Source organism: Pelophylax lessonae, assembly GCF_965119305.1.
Source record: "Pelophylax lessonae genome assembly, chromosome: 2".
Taxonomy (NCBI): Eukaryota; Metazoa; Chordata; class Amphibia; order Anura; family Ranidae; genus Pelophylax; species Pelophylax lessonae.
This window is the reverse complement of record NC_138769.1, coordinates 748,571,900-748,595,809: the sequence shown is the minus strand read 5'-3', so window position 1 is coordinate 748,595,809 and position 23,910 is coordinate 748,571,900. Positions and strand designations below refer to the sequence as shown.

At 43.1% G+C, this 23,910-nt stretch overlaps 1 protein-coding gene and 1 pseudogene across 2 annotated transcripts in view; one reads left to right on the top strand and one right to left on the bottom strand.

Annotated features, from left to right (window-relative positions):
* Nucleotides 1-23,910, bottom strand: part of LOC309548382 — a 482,992-nt pseudogene that overhangs the window by 145,895 nt on the left and 313,187 nt on the right. The gene's annotated exons all lie outside the window — the stretch shown is intronic.
* On the top strand, nucleotides 12,735-14,055 carry LOC309545789 (uncharacterized protein). Its single transcript, XM_082245140.1, has 2 exons — nucleotides 12,735-13,618; nucleotides 13,783-14,055. Exons 1-2 carry the CDS (start codon nucleotides 12,758-12,760, stop codon nucleotides 13,966-13,968), a joined length of 1,047 nt encoding a protein of 348 aa, XP_082101266.1. The 5' UTR covers nucleotides 12,735-12,757; the 3' UTR covers nucleotides 13,969-14,055.

Genomic DNA, 23,910 nt, shown 5'->3' with positions numbered 1-23,910 from the left:
TCAGCCCACAAAGTGTCTTGATATTTTATTTATTTTTTTTTAAACTTGAAACTTTTTTATTTTTATTTTTAACGTTTCATCAACAGATTACAACAGATTACAAATACTGTATAAACTCGAGTATAAGTCGACCTGAATATAAGCCGAGGCCCCTAATTTTACCACAAAAAAGTGGGAAAACGTATTGACTCGAGTATAACCCTAGGGTGGTAAATGCAGCAGCTACTGGACCCAACTCGACCACCACGAGACACAAAACAGGGGCTGCGGGCATGGTACAGGAGATGGCGCAGGTGATGGTATAGGCATGGCGCAGATGATGGTATAGGCATGGCGCAGGAGATGGTATAGGCATGGTACAGGAGATGGTACAGGCATGGCACAGTAGGTATAGGCATGGCACAGTATGTACAGGCATGGCACAGGAGATGCAGTGCTGCGGGCATGGTACAGGAGAATGTCCTGTACTATGCCCGCAGCACTGCATATGGAAATGCCACCGATGCTCGGGAAAGCCCATACACAATCGGCTATTCCCAGGCATGCGGCAAATGCGCAGTGAGTCGTCGGCGCCAGGCGGCCCCATTTTTAAAAAAGACAGTGACTCGAGTATAAGCCGAGGGGGGCATTTTCAGCATGAAAAAACATGCTGAAAATCTTGGCGTCTACTCGAGTATATACGGTAAGTATAAAGCACAGTCTGCAAGACTGCGTACAACCTTCACATAGTACAATCATTTAACAGTATGAATCACAACAGTCGAGCAGCTACCTACAGTGGTATTGGTGTTACTCTAGACGAGAGAGCATAAAACAAAGAAAAAACAGAGATAGATGTTCTCAGTGGGGGATATAAACGAGGAATCATGTATAGACTCCACACATACACGTAGTGAAGTTCCAGATGTAGTTATCCAGTGTGTGCTGTGTTCCAGGTTGAGGAGGAAGCTGCTTCATGTAGGTGGAGATAGACTCGGTACACAAGGCGTTATTTGTAGAAAGCAGGTAGGCGGGATTGATCAGTGTGGTTCAGATGGCTCCCTTACTAGGGCAGAGGGAGGTAAAGAGTTAGGTAGTGTCCAATTTACTATTAGGATTTCTGAGCCAGGGTTTCCACAGTGTGAAGAATAGGCTGTAATGAGCCTTAGCAAACATGTATTGCATATGCATGTTTTGGTTCAGAATGGTTATGCACTGCCGAGAGGTAGGTGCACATCGCGCTTTCCAATTTCTGGCTATGGTTAAGTGTGCTGCTATTAAGATGTGAGTGATGACAGCGTGGAATTCATTGTGCCAAGTGGAGAGCCCCACACCCAGCAGGGCAGTTTGTGGCTCTAGAGAGATCTGTCGCCCTGTGAGTTGGGTGATAAGCAAGTCGATTTCCTTCCAAAATGTAGTGATCTCGGGGCAGTTCCACCAGATATGTGATGCTGAGCCAAATTGTCCACATTCTCTCCAGCATTTATTCAAATTGTGTTGGGAAGATGCGTGACAATTTATCCGGTGTGTAGTACCAGAACTAATTCCCAGTGGGTTAAACATTTTGGAAAATTTTAGAGGGTATCTCAGAGCTTGGTGCCACTCATTGGTGAATTGAAGATGATCCCATTTTTTCCATAGAGGGAAGCTTTCGCTGATTCAGTGTAGTTGCCAACAATCTATAGAAAAAGGAGATCCCTTTGTATGATTTAGACGGACGCAAATAATCTTAAGAGGAAGTGTGGAAGAAGACCATAGACCACCTTGCAAGGCATGTCGAATACGAAGGTATTTATAGAAGTCCTGATTGGGTATATGAGACCCGTTTTGTAATATAGAGAAGGCAGATAGCTGGCCTTGGTCATATAGGTTTCCAATCGAGGTTATACCGGTATTCACCCAAGAGTCCATTCCCAAGTCCTGACATAATAAGTTTAATCTTAAAATATAGTGCAGCGCAGTCTTATGAACCCTAGTTAAGATGAATAAATAATCAGAATGGTAAAATCAGCAATAAAACCAATTATAAAAGAGGAGACAGTCCATAGCTTGAGGTGATGTAAAACAAAGAGCGGAGGAAGATAAAGTCCACTTGTGATCTGGTGAATAACAACAACTCGTGTGACTTCTGTGCTCACAACTTCCCACCACCAAGCATCATCTGCCTCTCACCTTAGTAACTCGACCCTGCGGGGTCAAAAAACATATAATTCTCCAAGGAACACAGCATCTATTTCTCCAATGATCAGGCATCACTGCTCCCAGCACTTAACCAGCAGGCTTTAGAAAAGCAATCCTTTACCGCAGACCATGTGACTTATAACACACTTCCAGATACGTCCCCCGACATAAGGAATACAAAAAAGGAGGAATCTAGTGCTCTCTGTATATACAGTGGGTACGGAAAGTATTCAGACATCCTTAAATTTTTCACTCTTTGTTATATTTCAGCCATTTGCTAAAATCATTTAGGTTCATTCTTCTTCCTCATGAATGTACACACAGCACCCCATACTGACAGAAAAACACAGAATTGTTGACATTGTTGCAGATTTATTAAAAAGAAAAACTGAAATATCACATGGTCCTAAGTATTCAGACCCTTTGCTGTGACACTCATATATTTAACTCAGGTGCTTTCCATTTCTTGTGATCATCCTTGAGATGGTTCTACACCTTCATTTGAGTCCAGCTGTGTTTGATTATACTGATTGGACTTGATTAGGAAAGCCACACACCTGTCTATATAAGACCTTCCAGATCACAATGCATGTCAGAGCAAATGAGAATCACGAGGTCAAAGGAACTGCCTGAAGAGCTCAGAGACAGAACTGTGGCAAGGCACAGATCTGGCCAAGGTTACAAAAAGATTTCTGCTGCACTTAAGGTTCCTAAGAGCACAGTGGCCTCCATAATACTCAAATGGAAGACGTTGGGACGACCAGAACCCTTCCTAGAGCTGGCCGTCCGGCCAAACTGAGCTATCGGGGGAGAAGAGCCTCGGTGAGAGAAGTAAAGAAAAACCCAAAGATCACTGTGGCTGAGCTCCAGAGATGCAGTCAGGAGATGGGAGAAAGTTGTAGAAAGTCAACCATCACTGCAGCCCTCCACCAGTCGGGGCTTTATGGCAGAGTGGCCCGACGGAAGCCTCTCCTCAGTGTAAGACACATGAAAGCCCGCATGGAGTTTGCTAAAAAAACACCTGAAGGACTCCAAGATGGTGAGAAATAAGATTCTCTGGTCTGATGAGACCAAAATAGAACTTTTTGGCCTTAATTCTAAGTGGTATGTGTGGAGAAAACCAGGCACTGCTCATCACCTGTCCAATACAGTCCCAACAGTGAAGCATGGTGGTGGCAGCATCATTCTGTGGGGGTGTTTTTCAGCTGCAGGGACAGGATGAATGGTTGCAATCGAGGGAAAGATGAATGCTGCCCCAAGTACAGGGATATCCTGGACAAAAACCTTCTCCAGAGGGCTCTGGACCTCAGACTGGGCCGAAGGTTTACCTTCCAACAAGACAATGACCCTAAGCACACAGCTAAAATAACGAAGGAGTGGCTTCACAACAACTCCGTGACTGTTCTTGAATGGCCCAGCCAGAGCCCTGACTTAAACCCAATTGAGCATCTCTGGAGAGACGTAAAAATGGCTGTCCACCAACGTTTACCATCCAACCTGACAGAACTGGAGAGGATCTGCAAGGAGGAATGGCAGAGGATCCCCAAATTCAGGTGTGAATGACTTGTTGCATCTTTCCCAAAAAGACTCCTGGCTGTATTAGATCAAAAGGGGGCTTCTACTAAATACTGAGTAAAGGGTCTGAATACTTAGGACCATGTGATATTTCAGTTTTTCTTTTTTAATAAATCTGCAACAATGTCAACAATTCTGTGTTTTTCTGTCAGTATGGGGTGCTATGTGTACATTCATGAGGAAGAAGAATGAACCTAAATGATTTTAGCAAATGGCTGCAATATAACAAAGAGTGAAACATTTAAGGGGGTCTGAATACTTTCCGTACCCACTGTATTTTGCCAGAATTTATTAAGCATAGACAGGTATTGCACGGAGATCTAGGTCTAGTTGGATTGGACGTGTCCAAAGTATTGTCTGGAATATCATTAAAATCTCCACAGAGGATTATTTGATCCTTGGGAAAAGGTTGTAAATTGGATAGTACGGTTTTAAAAAAAGGTCTGCGTCCCATGTTGGGAGCATAGACATTGGTGATCACGAACGGTGAGTTGTTAATTGAGGCAGAGAGAATAAGGTATCTGCCGCAAGGGTCTGTTTCTATATGGTGAAATTGGAAAGCAACAGTATTTCATACAGCTATCATCACACCTTTCGTCTTATTGGGTGCGCTGGCAAAAAATTGGTGTGGGAAGAGCCTATGAGTGCACGATGGGGCCCTGTCTTGTGCGAAATGCGTTTCCTGGACGCATAATATATCCGTTTTGAGAGATAATGCCTGCCTCCATAGCCTGGAATGCTTGAAGGGGCTATTAAGCCCTTTCGCGTTGATAGTAGTGATCTTGAGGGACATGTCAAAATGAGCTGGCGTGTGGCCCCGGAAGAAATCCCTCTGGGAGAAGTATGAGAGGAGGGGACCTGGAACAGCAAAAAAAAAAAATTGAACTCGTAACAGCACTATACAAGCAGTTCCCACTGAGAATCAAGATACTCAATAAACGGTATAGGTTATTGATAGCAACAGATTTGAACAATAGGTAGCAACAAAGAGAATAGAAAACAAAAAAGTAAACCAAATGTGAACGTTCACACGTGTGCTTAGCACACTTCTTACTTGGGGTGTGTAAAAAAAAAAAAGAGAAAATATAAAAGGCCCGAGTCTCTAAGGAATATGAACTGCGTAATTCCCATGTGGGGAAGCCCCTTAAGACAGCAGAGGTAAGATCATCACAAGGGAGATGGGCGTAATTTATCACGGTCCAGCGGTCCCCGGGAGTCTTTCGATGGATTGTGATCCTGCTTCCGGGCAGAATGTGCCGATGGGAGTAGGGACTAGCCCCCAATTGTGGAGCTGATTGTATCCCTCCTTTGGGGATGTCATTGCGATTTGTTGGCCCTGGTAAGTAACCAAAAGCTTTGTGGGGAAACCCCAGCGGTAAATTACATTATTATCCTGCAGCACTTTTGTCACAGACCCGAACTCTCTCCTCTTAGCTGTTGCAGGCAAGATATCCTGGTAGAGGGACACATCAGCGTACGGGGACGGCAGCACCAGAGCATTCCTGGCAGCTCTGAGGAGTTGATCTTTAACATTATAATAATGTATTGTAGCCAGAATGTCTCTTGGAACGGAATCTGAGAGGTGTGGTGGATTTGAAATCCTGTGTGCGCGGTCTATACGGAGATCTCTAGGCGATAGGTCAGGGGACAGTTTCTGCATGAGTTGTTTCAAATAGGGGATGATTTCTTGCGGTTTAACGGTCTCAGGAATACCCCTAAACTTGATATTATTTTGTCGTGACCTGTCCTCCAGGTCTGCGACTTTCAGTTGCAGCTTCTGGATCGCTTCAGCCTGTACCTCATGCATGTCCACTACCTCATTGTGTGCTGCTGCCATGTCTGAAAACTGCATTTCCAGATTGTGTGATCTCTCCTCCAGGCCATCCAGTCTTACTGACAGGTTGTGAACAGAGTTTAAGCTTTCTGGAAGCCAGATTGAAGAGCGAGAAGAATTGCCTTTAGTGTGGCTTCAGTGGCTGGCACGTCTGCTGCAGGAAAGGCAGACAGAGGGTTAATGCAGAACTCTGTCAGTTTCAGGGCCTGTGAATTGTCGCTGGCTCCGTGCCGTTTTTTTTAGCAGAGGGAGGCTTGGTAGGAGAAAAGGCTGGGGATACTGCGGCTCTCTTACCTCTATCAGTTGAGGAAGAGAGGTTATTTTTCGGGATGACTCATCCATGTCAGATTCCGGGTCCGTGAGCTGTTCATTCAGGAGAATTAGCGCCGTTTCCGGATCCTCAGCCCCTCCGGCGCCATCTTTGGAGGAGCGGTGAGACGGCATGCTGAAGAAATTTGTGAGTCGGCGGGGACCCGAGGATGGTAATCGCCGGCGGGTCATACTCCGGGAGTGTGCGGCTGTCTCTCCCTGTGAAGACTGCGGAGCTGTAGTTCAAGCGGCCATATTGCTTGGCGGCCAGGACACGCCCCAAATCTTCATATTTCTATATGAGGATATTGCTGACAAATAACGAAGCAATCCAAACCATTAATTATCTGTCTTTCACTTATAGTGATGGTTAGTACCGTCACAGTATGTGTCTGAAAACAACTAAGTCCTTTATTGAACAAGAAACAGACTTTTATACACTTGAGAAGTATGTCAGTCACTACATGAACAATGACCCCGACTATTTACCCAAAACATCACACAATGGTTAGATAACGAGGTACAGCTGACTCATGGCTAATCCCATCTAGATAAGGTTATCGTTCACATGCTAATTAACTCAGCGCACTTAAACCAGCTGGGATGACAAGACTGTCGGCAACGTAACTAAAAATTACACATTATCCTAACTATAAAAGCAGAACACCTTATTATACAGATAATGGCAAGAGACCCCCAGTATCAGTCCATCCATCTCCTACATTGAAGTACATGGAAAACGCATTTAAAGCAATGCTTTGATTATTTAGGAGTCAGACTTCATGGCAACGGTCTACAACAGAAATAAAAAAGATCCGCGCTTAGGATAATGTTAATACTGGCTGCTGCCCACCTGTACACTATATTCCTAGAAATATAGTAAGATTAAAAATGCAAGAGAAGGTTGATGGCGCTGCCAGTGTATACCTGCTAATCCGTGTGCTTAATAATGATAGTAGATGTAAATAACTGCGCTAAGCTAAATAAACAAAAAAGCAGCAGCTGTAGTGGGAATCACTATAGATGTAAGGTAAATTGGGAAAGCTGCGCTAGACAAATGATACAAGAACACAGAAAAAAACATAGACTGCAGTCCAAAAACAACACAAATTCTGTATGATGGTATTAGAACAGTCCACAGAAAGAGGATTCCAAGGTGCAGGTATAGGGATGATGAATCCACCACCAATAGGTCACTCCAAACAAACCACGGTGAAGCAAGCTAGGTGTAAGCTTACCAGAAAAAATATGGTTAAAGGCCTTGTAAGATCTGTGAGCGATCAGCTACAGGGGAACTTCACATCACCAAATCCTTATCTGTCCAGGGATCCTCCTCGTCAAACCAATGCAAAACACCAAACTCCTCCAGCTAGCAGCAGGTCACAAGGACCCCCAACGCCTGTGAAGGTTGATGGCGCTGCCAGTGTATACCTGCTAATCCGTGTGCTTAATAATGATGCTAAAATAAATGTAGAATATGGAATTAATAAAAATTAATAAATGAATAATTAATAAAGTGTCTTGTGCTTCCTAAATAAATATTGAATGAGAAATTAATAAAGTGTCATGTGCTGCATACTGATAAAGGAATCTGTGACAAGTGCAAAAAGTAAGTGATCCGACTCTGTAAGAAATCACAATCTTACTAGTGCAAACTCCAAATATAAATAAATAAATTACTAGGTGTGTGAACCATAAAACATGAGTAAATTGAACCTAAAAAGATTAGTAAAACTCTGGTGGATCAACCTAAAACAGATGTGAACTGTGAATCTTAAAAGGTGCAAACTCTGCAACAAGAAGCATCAAATGTTGGCATAAAATATGAAAACGCAGGTATATATATATAAGACACTAAAGATAAAACATCAAAATTCCAGGTACTGGTTAGTCCATAATGGCTAGAGTCCTAGAGGAAAGGTGAGTCCCACTAAGGTAAAACACTCCCTAAGTTAGGGGTGCAAACGGTCTACAACAGGCTATAGGCCTCACAGTGTAAAGTGGGATTAAATCCTCATAGTTCTTGAGATATATTGTTGATAATTATTACTGTCCCATTTGCGTAATCCAAACCATATTATCGGGTCCATTTAGTGACAGGGATTTCCCAACCTCTCTAAGGTAAGCTGGGTTTCACAGCCCCCCCCCCCCCAACCAATGTGACTCCCGTCACAACTAGCATCTTTGTTTTTAGTAGTTCTGTGGGATCTGTATCCCCTGATCTATGCTTTTCCTCAGCAGAAGCCATTACCTCCTCTACTTTCATGGGTAGAAAGCGAGGGCATTCCGGTCATTCTCCACTTAGGATTGGCCTTGCAGAGTGCGGTACTCTGACCTCACTTGTCATATAGCCGACTTTCTTTGGCCCTACCAGATGACCCAGATCTGTTTTATATAAAGGTCTGATTTTTTTTCTCGGTCACTGGCTTTGATGGCTTGGCTGTTGAAACCCAGTTTGAGAGAGGCTGGCATTGCAAATTTGGTTATCCCAACCTTGCTTTTGAGATCCTAAATCTAGTTCATGCAAGATTTATATGGAGAAGTTTTTTTTATTTTTTCTGATGTGAGACTTTGGGGGTTTTTCCATGTGCCTTTTTTGTGGGCCATATCATGTATTTCCATTAGTTCGGGGGTAAAAACCGATTTAGCCGTTCAGAACTATCAAGGGTCACATCTTCCCTGTCTGTCCTTTTCAACATTCTCTTGCTGCTAATTCCTATTATGTACTTTCATCCAAGGGGTTTCAGATGTCGTCCCCCCTATTCAGCCCCACTCCAATTGTGGAAGCTAAAGTGATTCTAAAGCTAAAACCTTTTTACCTTTAATGCATTACAGGTAAGTATACGCCAATTTGCTGTTTAACCACCTCAATACCGGGCACTTTCACCCCCTTCCTACCCAGGCCAATTTTCAGCTTTCAGTGCTGTCATACTTTGAATGAGATTAGCGCGGTGTAACGGATCTGCGACCCACCCCACAACGTGTTTCTGGGCTTCCGTCAGTAAACTGCTTTCTCCAGTCTTGAGCATCAGATATTACAGCCACCCTACATACAAAAGTAGGCTGAACGTAGCTTGTATGAATCTGGTATAACAACTTTATTGAACAAGAAATAGACTTTTTATACACTTGAGAAGTATCTCAGTCACTACATAAATATGGACTCAAATATTTACCCAAAACATCACACAATGGTTAGATAACGAGATACAGGTGACTCTTGGCTAATCCCATCTAGACCATGTTATCATTAACATGCTAATTAACTCACTTAAACCAGCCTGGATGACCAGACAGCCGGAAACAAGGCTAAAACAAAATACAATGCACATTATTATAAGTGTAAACACAGAACCCACAGTAAACAAAAGGTGAGCAAATCAGCATAATTTACAATGCATGGAAGACAGGTGGTGGAGCTGATATTAGCATCTTCTAGGCCTCTGACTGTGTAACGCAGTCTCTTCTTGGCAATAGGCAGCTAGGCCTAGAGCCCCAGAATCTTCATATATTCCTTGAGATATATTGTTGACAAATATTACTGTCCCCTTTGAGTGATCCAAACCATACTCTTTGTTTATTAAGTCCATCATTTTCTTGGCCACCCTGTGCCCCCTAATAGACACAGTGTGACTTACACATAAGAGGGGCCTAGGAAGCTGAGAGAGGCATTTCCCAACCTCTCTAAGGTAAGCTGGGTTCCACAGACCCCCCAACCAAAGTGACTCCCGTCACATGTGGTCATGCAACACTGTACCCATTTTTTTTTTGCACTCAAATAGAGATTTTTTTTTTTTTTTTTTGGTGGCATTTAATCACCACTGGGATTTTTATTTTTTTCGCTACAAATGAAAAAAGACAGAACATTTAGGAAAAAAAGTGTTTTTTCTTAGTTTCTGTTATAACATTTTGCAAAAAAAGTAATTTTCTCTTCATAAATTTTGACCACAATTTTATACCTCCACATTTCTTTGGTAAAAATAACCCGATCAGTGCATATTATTTGGTCTGTTTGAGAGTCCAAAAGCCGTGGTACCAATCATTGAAAATTGATCACACCTGATGCACTGACAGCCTCTCTGATTTCTTGAGGCCCTAACATGTCAAGACAGTACAAATAACCCCCAAATTACTCAATTTTTGGAAGGTAGACACAGCCCTTGCAGATTCAACCGCACTGAGCTCAGCGGGGAGAACTGTCACAGAGCCGCGTGTCTCAGTCAACACTGCGAAAGTTGTGTTTTAAACACAGCCGTCACATGATTGGAAGGGCCAATCACAGCGCCCATATCTTGATCCAGTCTTGTCTGTCTCCTGTTATCAAAGGATCACGCCGAAGCATAGCGCAGCCTCTAGTTTTGAGGGACATTCCTGAATGTCCGATCAATGATGAAAGGCCCACCTGGCTGTTTATGTACAGTGGGAGGAGGTTAATAAAAAGTAAGACTTTAAATCTAGTATTGCTGGTGTTACAAAGACCCACATTCTGCACCTATTTGGGACATTGTTATCTCATAAGGGGACCTTACTTGTGGCCACCACTTTTGATTAGAAGGTCATCATAATGTTGTTTTGAGACCAAGGGTCTCATTTTTACCCAAACTGGTCTCTGCTTTTCATCTTAATGTACAGATTGCATTACCCTCCCTGTGTCTTGCACTAGTTCACCCCGAGTAGATCTCTCCCCGATGTCTCAAAGTTGTAGGGATGTCTGTGGTTTTCCTATTGGAAATTGCTTCTTTTTTCCCCCCCTGGTTATTTTTTGAGAAGGTCCTAAAAAGAGGGGTTCCAGATCCACAATTTCTAAATAAATATGTTAGGTTCTAAGTGAATGGACAGATTTTGTTTTTCAGGCCCATGAGTTGTTTGATAAAGTGACTCCTTTTCCTGTTAAAACCCACTCCACAAGTAAGCACTTCTTGGGCTTTTTATCATAAGCCTTTTGTGTCTCAGATCTGTAAGGCCTGGTCTTCTGTTGGATCTTTCTTTATGCTCTACAAGGTTGACCTATCAGCCTGTTTGTTCATTTTGTTCACCCACTCACGAAACCTCAGCTGCAGCCAGAACTCATTTATTTATTAGCAGTGTCCCTACTGCAACTAAATGGCAACTTCCATCCTAGTACTGGTTGCTAGGACACAGGTAGCCACACAGTGTCACTAGTTGCTTGGACACAGGTGAAATCTAGTCCATAACGTCACCTGGGAGCCCCTTATTTAACATTCAGCTGCCAGCTCGGGAAATATAATTTGTGACGAGAACCTGTTGAGTGGATAGTTTGTGGTCAACGCATTTTTCTTCAGCATGTCGGAGGGGTCTACATCACTGGATTCGTTGATTTTCAGGTTTCTTGTTGTTCTGATTTTTTTTATTTTATTTTTTTATCGGTGTTTGTGTGCTTTTATATACTATTTTTACTTTTTTTGTTATAAATGAGTACCCTGGCATACTATGTGTGACAAAATGGAAGTTTTGCCTGTAAGGGAGAGGGATAGTTGTCAACAATGTCTCTCCAGAGGTGTGAAGATTTTGTCCCAAGTTGCCATTCTTAGATCTGTACTTCTTGTGACAGATACTAATGTCATCAGCCCAACCCTCTGTCTTCCAGACATCAATGAACATGCTGATTTACCCCTCTGTTTGATAATGTGTATTGTATTTCATGAGCTCGAGGACAGCTGTCTTCCAGGTAATTGGCTCAGGTTGATTGAGTCATTGTCATCTGTTAAGAATATTGTTTTTTTGGTTGTTATTCCTTAGAAATGTTTATGAACTCGCATTGCTTCCGTTCAGAGGGCTAGATAATTAGTTCAGTTCCTGTATACAATTTCATCTACATGTGATAATGTAATCATTCAACCCCTGACCTGTGTGTGGTAATTTGAAGAGGAGGGGGGATGTGTCTGTGTGTATAAATTGACTGTGTGTCAGTTTAATAAAGAGTTAATTTTACCCCTTCATGAAGTCTGGACTCATGTTTGGGGGATTGGGGAGCTATTTTCACTTCTTGATGGTATTTTCACTGGGATTTTGGGAGAAGCTGCACGGATCTCTACCATAGAGACCATAGGATCCTTTACACTATGTACCTCTTACCATTTTTTAAGTATGGGGAGCTAAAGGGCAGCTTCCAGATTCTGATAACACCATTGAACCAGAGTTATGTGGAAGGGGCCTTGTGCTCATCAATATGGAGGCATGGTGCTTTGCTAGGGGGCTTCTAGCAGAGTGCTCTTGCCATGTTGAGGGCATGTGGCTTGATATAGTTCAGGTGGAGAGCGAATGCGTGTTGATACCCCCTTTCCGGTCCAGCCAGGATGCGGACATAGATAAGGATCTGCTATGGATTTTCAATGATAAGGGTCTGGTATAAATTGTTGAGGGGAATCCCAGCCAGTTTGTATATTATTTTTTTCTTGCTAATGTGTTTTTTTGCTTCTCTACATCCTCCTCATGTATTTTTTAGATCTAATATTGTTAGAAATAGAAAGCAACTTTATTCATAGAATTCAGACTTTTTTTTTTTCTCTTACAGGTACTTTAATAAACCATGTTGTTGGTCTTTATAAATACTATAAGTCACATGCAAGCCACATGGGTGTCTTAAGTGACTTCAAATACTTTTTTGCAGTTCATTGGAGGAGTCACGCGTAACACAAGACATATCAGCGTTCTAAATGTTTTGGCTTCTCTTCAACATTGATCCAATCTTGGAGTACAGGACAGAAGTAATTTCAATGTTCTAGAAGTGACTATGGATTTATAGTAAAGTCTAACCCATTCCTACACAAGAAAAGTCATTTTAAAAGCTATTTCGTTTTGGGATTGTGATACAGATTTTACAGTGACGGGGAAGGATTATCATATATTAGGCTCACAATGGAGGAGAAACAATTTCCATGTTCTGAATGTGACAAAGCTTTTACAACCAGGACAAATCTTATCAACCACCTGAGGATTCACACTGGAGAGAAGCCCTTTGTGTGTCCCGAATGTAACCATGCTTTTACACAGAAGAGTAGTCTTACCTTACACATGAGCATTCACACTGGAGCGAAGCTGTATCATTGTTCAGATTGTGGCAAAGATTTTAGACTGAAGGCAAATTTTATCACACACCAGAGGGTTCACACTGGAGATCAGCCATTTCAGTGTTCTGAATGTGACAAAACTTTCAAATCAAGGTCAGAGCTTAGCAGGCACCGGACGACTCACACTGGAGATAAGCCGTATCCGTGTTCTGAATGTGATAAATCTTTTCTAACCAAGAAGAAGCTTAAAACACACCAGTGGGTTCACACTGGAGAGAAGCCATATCAATGTTCTGAATGTGATAAAGCTTTCACAACTGAGACTAAGCTTACCACACACCAGAGGATTCACACTGGAGAGAAGCTCTATCAGTGTTCTGAATGTGAAAAAGCTTTTACAAGGAAGGACCACTTTATCCTACATGTGAGGGTCCATACTAGAGAAAAGCCTTTTCAGTGTTTTGTGTGTAAAAAAGATTTTTCAGATAAGTCACACCTTAGCAAACACCAGAGGATCCACACTGGAGAAAGGCCATATCCATGTTCAGAATGTGACAAAGCTTTTAATACGAAGGAAGACCTTGTTAGACACCAGAGGATTCACACTGGAGAGAGACCATATCAGTGTTCAGAATGTGAAAAAGCTTTTACTGCAAGTGAACACCTTATCGTACACCAGAGATTTCACACTGGAGAAAAGCCGTATCCATGTTCGGAATGTGACAAAGCCTTTGCGGTGAAGCAGGACCTTGTTAGACATCAGCAGCGGATTCACACTAAGGCCATAGCAGTGTTCTGAATGTGACAAAGCTTTCACTGTGAGTAAATACCTTTTTATACAGCAGAGGATTCTCACTGGAGGGAGGCCTTCAGTGTTCTGAATGTGATAAAGCTTTTAGGCAGAAGTCCGATCTTGGCTCACACCAGTGGCTTCATGTTAAGAGACCATATCAGTGTTCAGAATATGATAACACTTTAACAACCAAGGGAGAGCTCATTACACACCCAAATGTCCACACTGGAGACAATTTGACAATTGTTTTGGAGAATCATCAATGACTGAATTATGTTTCCTTTTTGATTTAAATTATTATCCTTTTTGATGGAGCCCTAACAGAACATGTAATGCATTTTCATCATCCGCTAACTGAGCTGTGTTCCCAAGTGTTTTCTTTATTGCCTGGTCCCGAGCTGGTACCTTTTTTAAAGCGGAGTTCCGGGCTCAAAAACAACTTTGGCCCATGTGCTTGCTGTGAATGCCCTGAAAAACAAATGGATGCTCCCGAATTTTTATTTTTTTCTTTACTTACCTTTTTTAAGAAAGTATACTTGCCTTCCTTCTACTTCCTCTCTCTGTGGCCGCGGCCCGCGCCGTCCCTTCCTACTTGCATTGATTCCTGGGAGCTGAACGTCATCGCTCCCAGGAGTCAATGCGCCTGCACCGGCCCCGCTTGTCAGTTCTGGTGCATGCACGTCATTCCCTGCTAAACAGCTTCTGGGCATGCCCCGGAAGTGACGAGCGGGGCCGGTGCAGGGCGTTCTGGGACAAAAAGAGGACGCGCTGGTTCAGCTGCCCACATCTGAGATGGCAGCGCTGGAGAAGAAATTTTCAAGGTAAGTATTTCTTCTAAAAGGTAAGTGTGACCCGGGACAGTTCAGAGGCTATCCATTGTGGAATGTACTAGCCCTGACTGTCCCGGGGGTATTTTTATCTAAATTTCACCCTCCGAGGCCGGAACTCTGCTTTCACACTGTCTCTGTACCAGAGACTGGATAGTGGTCAAGTGGCATCTTGCCAAGCCTCAGTGGGAGAGTCCTTTTTCAGGGTCTGTTGGTTATTGCTGTTTCGGTCAATCTTAAGGGCTCCAGCTAACCCCACCCATCCCATTATGTTCCACCTCCCTTCCCATTATGTTAAACCTCCTTTCCATGTTCCACCCCCTCTCATGGATGTCCGCTTTGCAGGCAGGTCTGAAGCCGGGACACCAGGTAGGGAGAAGCCTCTGCTCAGTAAGAAAGCAACTTCTTAAACTGATTTAGGACTTCCAACACCCAGTTGCTGCTGTTTATATTCCATAATGGATAGCCTCTGAACTGTCCCGGGTCGCACTAACCTTTTTTAGAAGAAATACTTTGAAAATTTCTTCCCCAGCGCTACCATCTCTGGGAGGGCAGCTGAAGCCAGCGCGTCCTCTTCTGCGACTCTGCCAGTAGATCCATTTATTTTTCTACTTCCTGTAGGAGGCCATGCTGTTCATCAAAGATGGTAGTTGAAGGAGTTGGGATAAACCAAATAACACGGCTGGGGGTGCTTACAACTGTCAGCTTTTATTCATATGATTTAAACTTTTAGGGAAAATAAAAAACACCTGTTGCTGGAACTGCTTTAGAAATGTTATCTGAAGTTGGGCTTTATTTTTTGCTTAGCCACTTGATGTCCACCATACAAATTAGGGATCGCCCGATTATCGGCAACACCAATATATCGGGGGCCAATATGCACTTTCCCCTAATATATATATATATATATATATATATATATATATATATATATATATATATATATATATATATATATATATATATATATATATATAATTATCTATCTATCTATCGAAATCGGCCTTTGGATTTACCGATATTGCCGATATTGTAATGACTTGTAATGACAACCAATGCGGCTGAGAAGCCGCTCGGCTGTCATTTCAAGGAGCGGGAGGGGATGTTGGCTGTTTTGAATGCTTTTCGGTGCAGAGGAGGGGTTTGGGGTCTTTTAGACCCCCCAGATCCCTCCACAAGAGTACCTTTTAGAAAATAAATAAATAAAAATATATAATTTTTTTTTTTTTTTTTTACATGTCTGAAAATATCGGCCGATACCGATATCCAATGACCAAAATATCGGATTCGGCATTAAAAAAAATCGGTCTATCACTAATACAAATACAGTGGGTACGGAAAGTATTCAGACCCCCTTAAATTTTTCACTCTTTGTTATATTGCAGCCATTTGCTAAAATCATTTAGGTTCATTCTTCTTCCTCATGAATGTACACATAGCACCCCATACTGACAGAAAAACACAGAATTGTTGACATTGTTGCAGATTTATTAAAAAAGAAAAACTGAAATATCACATGGTCCTAAGTATTCAGACCCTTTGCTCAGTATTTAGTAGAAGCCCCCTTTTGATCTAATACAGCCAGGAGTCTTTTTGGGAAAGATGCAACAAGTCTTTCACACCTGGATTTGGGGATCCTCTGCCATTCCTCCTTGCAGATCCTCTCCAGTTCTGTCAGGTTGGATGGTAAACGTTGGTGGACAGCCATTTTTAGGTCTCTCCAGAGATGCTCAATTGGGTTTAAGTCAGGGCTCTGGCTGGGCCATTCAAGAACAGTCACGGAGTTGTTGTGAAGCCACTCCTTCGTTATTTTAGCTGTGTGCTTAGGGTCATTGTCTTGTTGGAAGGTAAACCTTCGGCCCAGTCTGAGGTCCAGAGCACTCTGGAGAAGGTTTTTGTCCAGGATATCCCTGTACTTGGCCACATTCATCTTTCCCTCGATTGCAACCAGTCGTCCTGTCCCTGCAGCTGAAAAACACCCCCACAGCATGATGCTGCCACCACCATGCTTCACTGTTGGGACTGTATTGGACAGGTGATGAGCAGTGCCTGGTTTTCTCCACACATACTGCTTAGAATTATGGCCAAAAAGTTCTATTTTGGTCTCATCAGACCAGAGAATCTTATTTCTCACCATCTTGGAGTCCTTCAGGTGTTTTTTAGCAAACTCCATGCGGGCTTTCATGTGTCTTACACTGAGGAGAGGCTTCTGTCGGGCCACTCTGCCATAAAGCCCCGACTGGTGGAGGGCTGCAGTGATGGTTGACTTTCTACAACTTTCTCCCATCTCCTGACTGCATCTCTGGAGCTCAGCCACAGTGATCTTTGGGTTCTTCTTTACCTCTCTCACCAAGGCTCTTCTCCCCCGATAGCTCAGTTTGGCCGGACGGCCAGCTCTAGGAAGGGTTCTGGTCGTCCCAAACGTCTTCCATTTGAGGATTATGGAGGCCACTGTGCTCTTAGGAACCTTAAGTGCAGCAGAAATCTTTTTGTAACCTTGGCCAGATCTGTGCCTTGCCACAATTCTGTCTCTGAGCTCTTCAGGCAGTTCCTTTGACCTCATGATTCTCATTTGCTCTGACATGCATTGTGATCTGGAAGGTCTTATATAGACAGGTGTGTGGCTTTCCTAATCAAGTCCAATCAGTATAATCAAACACAGCTGGACTCAAATGAAGGTGTAGAACCATCTCAAGGATGATCAGAAGAAATGGAAAGCACCTGAGTTAAATATGAGTGTCACAGCAAAGGGTCTGAATACTTAGGACCATGTGATATTTTAGTTTTTCTTTTTTAATAAATCTGCAACAATGTCAACAATTCTGTGTTTTTCTGTCAGTATGGGGTGCTATGTGTACATTCATGAGGAAGAAGAATGAACTTAAATGATTTTAGCAAATGGCTGCAATATAACAAAGAGTGAAAAATTTAAGGGGGTCTGAATACTTTCCGTACCCACTGTAAATAAAGATATGCTGTTATTGTATATAAAGTACATTCCTGTACAGTAAAAGTATGCCATCTCCTCTGTTAAATAACATTGTGTCCCTGTGTCTGTATTGTATATAACAAATGCCGATTTATACTTTATTAGAGCGTCTCTGGCACTGTGTGATTCCTCATCTCTGCTCTGCTGCTCTCCTCCCCTCCTCCTCCGATGACGTCAGCTGGAGTGATCGGCCCCTCCCACCGGGGAGAGCAGAGAGGATGGAGACCAGAGAGAGACAGAGGGACGAGGAATCGTACACAGTAAGCCCAGGGAAACACTCTGAAAAGTATATATTGGCATCTTTATATACAGTACAAGCACTGGGACACATAATGGTATGTGACAGAGGGCATTAACAGAGGGGATGGCGTGCTTATAGTGTATAAAACTGCTCGTATATCAAGACAGATTTTTAAAAAAAAATGTTGCTCGTAAACAAAGGTACTCGTAAACCAAGGTTCCACTATATATATATATATATATATATATATATATATATATATATATATATATATATATATATATATATATATAATGTGTTTCCCCCCCCCCCCTTTTTATTGGTTGAACTGGATAGACAACCTGTCACCTGCCCAAAGCTATTATATAGGGCTTATTAACCCCTTTTGTACTACCAAAAAAAAAGTGTAAAAATTTAAATTTTTATAAGAAGTAAAAAATATTTTAAAGCACAAGGATGCTCTTTTTATATATTTTTAGATGGCTAGAGATTTCTTTTGGTTGTATTCAATTACCACTGTTTTTTTTTTTTTTTTCTATAAAGAAAAAAAAGACTTAAAATTAAAAGAAATATAGTTTTGCTTCCTTTTTAGTTTCTGCTTTAACGCGTTGCAAATAAACCTTTCTGTAAATAATTAAGCCCGGAATGTATTCAGCTCCATTTTGGTCAAAATGCAAATTTGTGTGTAGTATTCTGTGTGACCATTGTAGAATCTGCAGACTATGGGGATATAGATTTGGAATGTAACAATCCTGATATACTGACTGTCAGAACTTTAGAAAATAGGTATACCTTGTTTCCCTGACAATAAGCCCTACCCCGAAAATAAGACCTAGTGTGATTTTTGGGGATGGCTACAATGTAAGCCATACCCCAAAAATAAGCCCTAGTTAAAATCCTTGTAAAAACATGTAATTCATTTTGTAAAAAGATTATATAATGTGCAGTGTGTCTCCATTTGTAACTTTATTAGGGAAAATACCTTATTTACAGCGGCGCTGGGCGCTCATGTAACCAGTGAGAGATCTTCTCCTCTCCTCCCAGCTGACATCAGTGGCCCCTCCCTCTGCAGTGCTCAGATCAGGGCTGACGTAAGCTGGGATCTCAACCCCCATCCCTCTGCATGGATGAAGAGCTCTGGCAGGTCACGTGAGCGCCCAGCGGCACTGTAAATAAGGTATTGTTCACAATAAAGTCACAAATGGAGACTCACTGGACATTTTTTTTATATCTTTTTGCAAAACGGATACATCATTTTTCAATGACTTTAACCAAGGTTTATTTTTTTGGGGTTATAGAATGTTCTAATGCTGACTCCTGAGCTGACAGGGGAAGAGGAGACGGGACTGTGCTGTCTATCATACTTTAGCATGGGTGTCCAACCTGCAGCCCTCCAGCTGTTGCTGAACTTCAAGTACCATCATGCATTGCAAGGCTGACCGTTGTAAACATGACTCCCAGTGGCAGAGGCATGATGGGGCTTGTAGATCTGCAACAGCTAGAGGGCCGCAGGTTGGACATCCATGCTAGAGGATCAGGGTATTTTTTTTTTTTTTTTTTTAGGGTTACAAGTACTTTAAAGTGGAGTTCCACCCATTTTTTTCACTTTAGATGTATGTAATCCCCTTTAAAACGACTTTTACCAATGGAAAGTTTTTTTTTTTTTTCGTTGCTAGTAAATACCCGATTTTCTGCTTTATTTATCCTCTTCTCACTTCCGGGTCTGGTCGGCGATTACGTCATTCGGCGATTCGCAGTGTGTGCTGGGATGGCATGAAATCTCGCATTATTACACAGGAGATGAGCTGCACTGTGTGCTCTGCCCCGCCTCCGCCCCGCCTCCTCTCAGTGAGCTGTATGTATGTAGTGTATTGAGGTTGTGCTCCGCCCCGCCTCCTCTCAGTGAGCTGTATGTATGTAGTGTATTCAGGCCGTGCTCCGTCCGCCTCCTCTCAGTGAGCTATATGTATGTAGTGTATTCAGGCCGTGCTCCGCCCCGCCTCCTCTCAGTGAGCGAGGACCGAAAGCGTTCTAGCTCACTGAGAGGAGGCGAGGCGGAGGCGGCGCGGAGCACGGCCTGAATACGCTACATACATACAGCTCACTGAGAGGAGGCGGGGCAGAGCACAACCTCAATACACTACATACATACAGCTCACTGAGAGGAGGCGGGGCGGAGGCGGGACAGTGCAGCTCATCTCCTGTGTAATAATGCGAGATTTCATGCCATCCCAGCACACACTGCGAATCGCCGAATGACGTAATCGCCGACCAGACCCGGAAGTGAGAAGAGGATAAATAAAGCAGAAAATCAGGTATTTACTAGCAACAAAAAAAAAAAAAAAAACTCTTCATTGGTAAAAGTCGTTTTAAAGGGGATTACATAGATCTATGTAATCCAATTTATTAAAAATGGGTGGAACTCCACTTTAAGGTCATTCTTGTACATAAGCCCTAGTGTGTTTTTTGTAGCCAAAATTAATATAAGACCCGGTCTTATTTGTGGCGAAACACGGTATTTTATAATTTCCATTTTTGGTTATGAGCCAAATATCAAATGAGCAGAGACCAATATCTTCATGTAAGTTTCCCATAATAAGACATTCTGTTTTTCTCAACTGGAACTGAAGATGAAAACTGATGTTAACGGATGATCATCCGTTGTCATCCGTTTTTACATAGAGATTCATTGATGTCCGTTTTTTTCATCCGTCAACGAATGGATGGAAAAACAGACAAACGGACCGTATGTGTGAAAGGGGCCTTATTCACTTTGAGACCAGACCTCCTTCTGACAATTTTTGTATTTTTTTTTTTCTAGACAATGACTTGGAGCCCCCAAATATTATATATTTTGGTAGCAGAGATCCTAGAGAATAAAATGGTGGGTTATGCACATTTTTGTGTCACACGGTATAGTTTTTCCAGCGCAATTTTACACGCTAACGCACAAATACATTTTAATGAATTTCAATGCACACAGAGAAACGGAATACCCACATTTTTGGTAAAATATAAAATACGGTGTTCCACCAGGTAAATAGATACCAAACGTATCATGCTTTAAAATTTTGCACCCTTGTGAAATGGGGGTCAAACTTTGGTATTTGGAAATCTCCATAGGCCAGGCTTTTATAAGCCTTTATTGGTTACCAGTTTAGAGTTACACAGGAGGTCTGGTTCTAGACTTATCGCTCTGAGGTTTAGCGACGTTACCTCACGTGTGGTGCTATCGCCGTTTACGTATGCGTACAGGACCAACTTGTGCATTTGCCTTTGCACGCAAGCTTGGGGGGGGGGGGGGCACACTTGTACACTGAAAGATGTTGAACAGCCACCGGCACACACTGACAGATGGTACACTATTGCAGATGTTTTGTGCACTGGTACAGATGTTTATGGGGGCACTGACGTTTTGTGCACTGGTACAGAAGTTTATGGGGGGCACTGTTGACAGATGTGTATGGGGGACAGGGACAGTGGTGCTTGGTGTACTGTGTGTAAAATCATCCTTACACACAGAGCTGTCGCAGACCTTGCAGATTTGCCCGGACTGAGCTCAGTGGGGAGAACTCAGAGACACGTGTCTCTGTTTACACTGCGAAAGTTGTGTTTAGACACAGCCGTCACATGGTTGGGAGGGCCAATCACAGCGCCCATATCTTGATCCCTACTTGTTTGTGTTCTGTTATCACCATAGTGCAGCCTCTAGTTTTGAGGGCTGTTCCTGAATGTCCACTCAATGATGAAAGGCCCACCTGACTGTTTATGTACAGTGGGAGGAGGTTAAAAAAAAAAAGTAAGACTTTAAATCTAGTATTGCTGGTGTTAAAGACCCACATTCTGCACCTATTTGGGACATTGTTATCCCATAAGGTGACCTTTCTTGTGGCCACCGCTTTTGATTAAAAGGTCATAAGGTTGTGTTAAGACCAAGGGTCTCCTTTTTACCCAAACTGATCTCTGCTTTTCATCTTAAAGCGGAGTTCCACCCTGGATTTTTTTTTTTTTAATACCCCCGGGACAGTCAGGGCTAGTACATTCCACAATGGCTAGCCTCTGATCTGTCCCGGGTTGCACTTACCTGTTAGGACAAATACTTACCTTGCAAACGTCTTGTCCAGCGCTGCCATCTCAGATGTGGGCAGCTTGAAGCCAGCGAGATCCCCTTCGGCGTCTTCTTCCGCCTTCTTTGGTCCCACGATGCTCTGCGCCGGCCCCGACGTCACTTCCGGGTCGCGCGCGTCATCCCTCTACAGCTTCTGGGCATGCCCAGAAGCTGTTTAGAAGGGGATGACGCGCGCGACCCGGAACTGACGTCGGGGCCGGTGCAGGCGCAATGATTCCTGGGAGCTATGACGTTCAGCTCCCAGGAATCATTGCAGAGCCAGGAAGTGACGACGGGCCGCGGCCGAGGAAGGAGGAAGAAGGAAGTAAGGTAAGTATTTTTTCTTCGCTACAAGGTAAGTAAAAAAAAAAAAAATATGCGATTATCCATTTCTTTTTCAGGTGACCCGGAGCGAGAAGATGGAGGTAAGTATTAAATTTGGGTGGAACTCCACTTTAATGGACAGATTGCATTACCCTCCCTGTGTCTGGCACTAGTTCACTCCGAGTAGATCTCTCCCCATTGTCTGAAAGTTGTAGGGGTTTGTCTGTGATTTTCCTATTCGGAACTGTTTTTTTTTTTTTTTTTTTTCCCCGGTTTGTTTTTTGAGAAGGTTCTAAAAAGAGGGTTTCCAGGTTCCAGATCCACAATTTCTTAGTGAATATGATAGGTTATAAGTGGAGATGGACATCATTTTGTTTTTAAGGCCCATGAGTTGTGTGATAAAGTGACTCCTTTTCCTGTTAAAGCCCACTCCACTAGTAAGCACTTCTTGGGCTTTTTATCATAAGCCTTTTTGTGTCTCCGATCTGTAAGGCCTGGTCTTCTGTTGGATCTTTCTTTATGCTCTACAACAGGGGTCTTCAAACTACGGCCATCCAGTTGTTCAGGGACTACAATTCCCATCATGCTCTGGTCATGTCCGTGAATGTCAGAGTTTTGCAATGCCTCGTGGATTGTGTAGTTCAGCAACAGCTGGAGGGCCGTAGTTTGAGGATCCCTGCTCTACAAGGTTGACCTATCAGCCAGTTTGTCCATTTTGTTCACCCACTCACAAAACCTCAACTGCAGCCAAATCTCCTCCTTTATTTATTAGCAGTGTCCCTACTGCAACTAAATGGCAACTTCCATCCATCCTAGTAGTGGTTGCTAGGACACAGGTGGCCACACAGTGTCACTAGTTGCTAGACACAGGTGAAATCTAGTCCATAACATCACCTGGGAGCCCCTTTTACATTCAGCTGCCAGCTCGGGAAATATCATTTGTGATGAGAACCTGTTGAGTGGATAGTTTCTGTGGTCAACACATTTTTCTTCAGCATGTTGGAGGGGTCTACATCACTGGATTAATTGATTTTCGGGTTTCTTGTTGTTGTTCAGAGTAGTGCTGCAACGACGCATTGACGTAATCGATTACGTCGACTATGAAAATACGTCAGCATGCGTGAAAGGCGCTGGTGCGTCACACACGACGTCAACACGCCCCCTGCTTGTGCCGGCTTCATTTGAATCAGTGAGGACCCGGGACGCCGCGATCCTCCTACTAACCTTTGGAATCTGGTTTTACGCGATCATTTCTGCTTCCTTTTGTAAGTGTTATTTTAATAAAGTTTGCAAGGAGGAGAGGAGAGATTGGCGCAAACAGATGGTCAGAACGGTATACAGTTTCTATGCATAGAGCAAGGTATGGCAAGGTGGGCTTCGGTACAAAAAGTCCGGTGTGGCTTGCTAAACACTTCGATGGCTGCCTCCAGTGAAGGGTGAAGTAACCCTGTATGACACAAAACAAGAAGAGTGGAGACCGGGCGCCGATCTAAGTGTAGCAATAAAACATTTTAATAGCAATAGCGGGAGTACTACTCACAGGAGTACGTTAAAAACAGGCATCTCAATGGTGGGTGTGCAGAGTTCGTCCGGGGGGTCCTCCAAAAGTCCTGTTGGAGCTGGTGCTGCGAGGGATAAGCTGCGGTCTCCTGGTGCGGGACGCGCTGATCGCTCTGTGTTGATCCGGCAGCGTGAGTCCGTAGGATGGAGGGCCGTGGT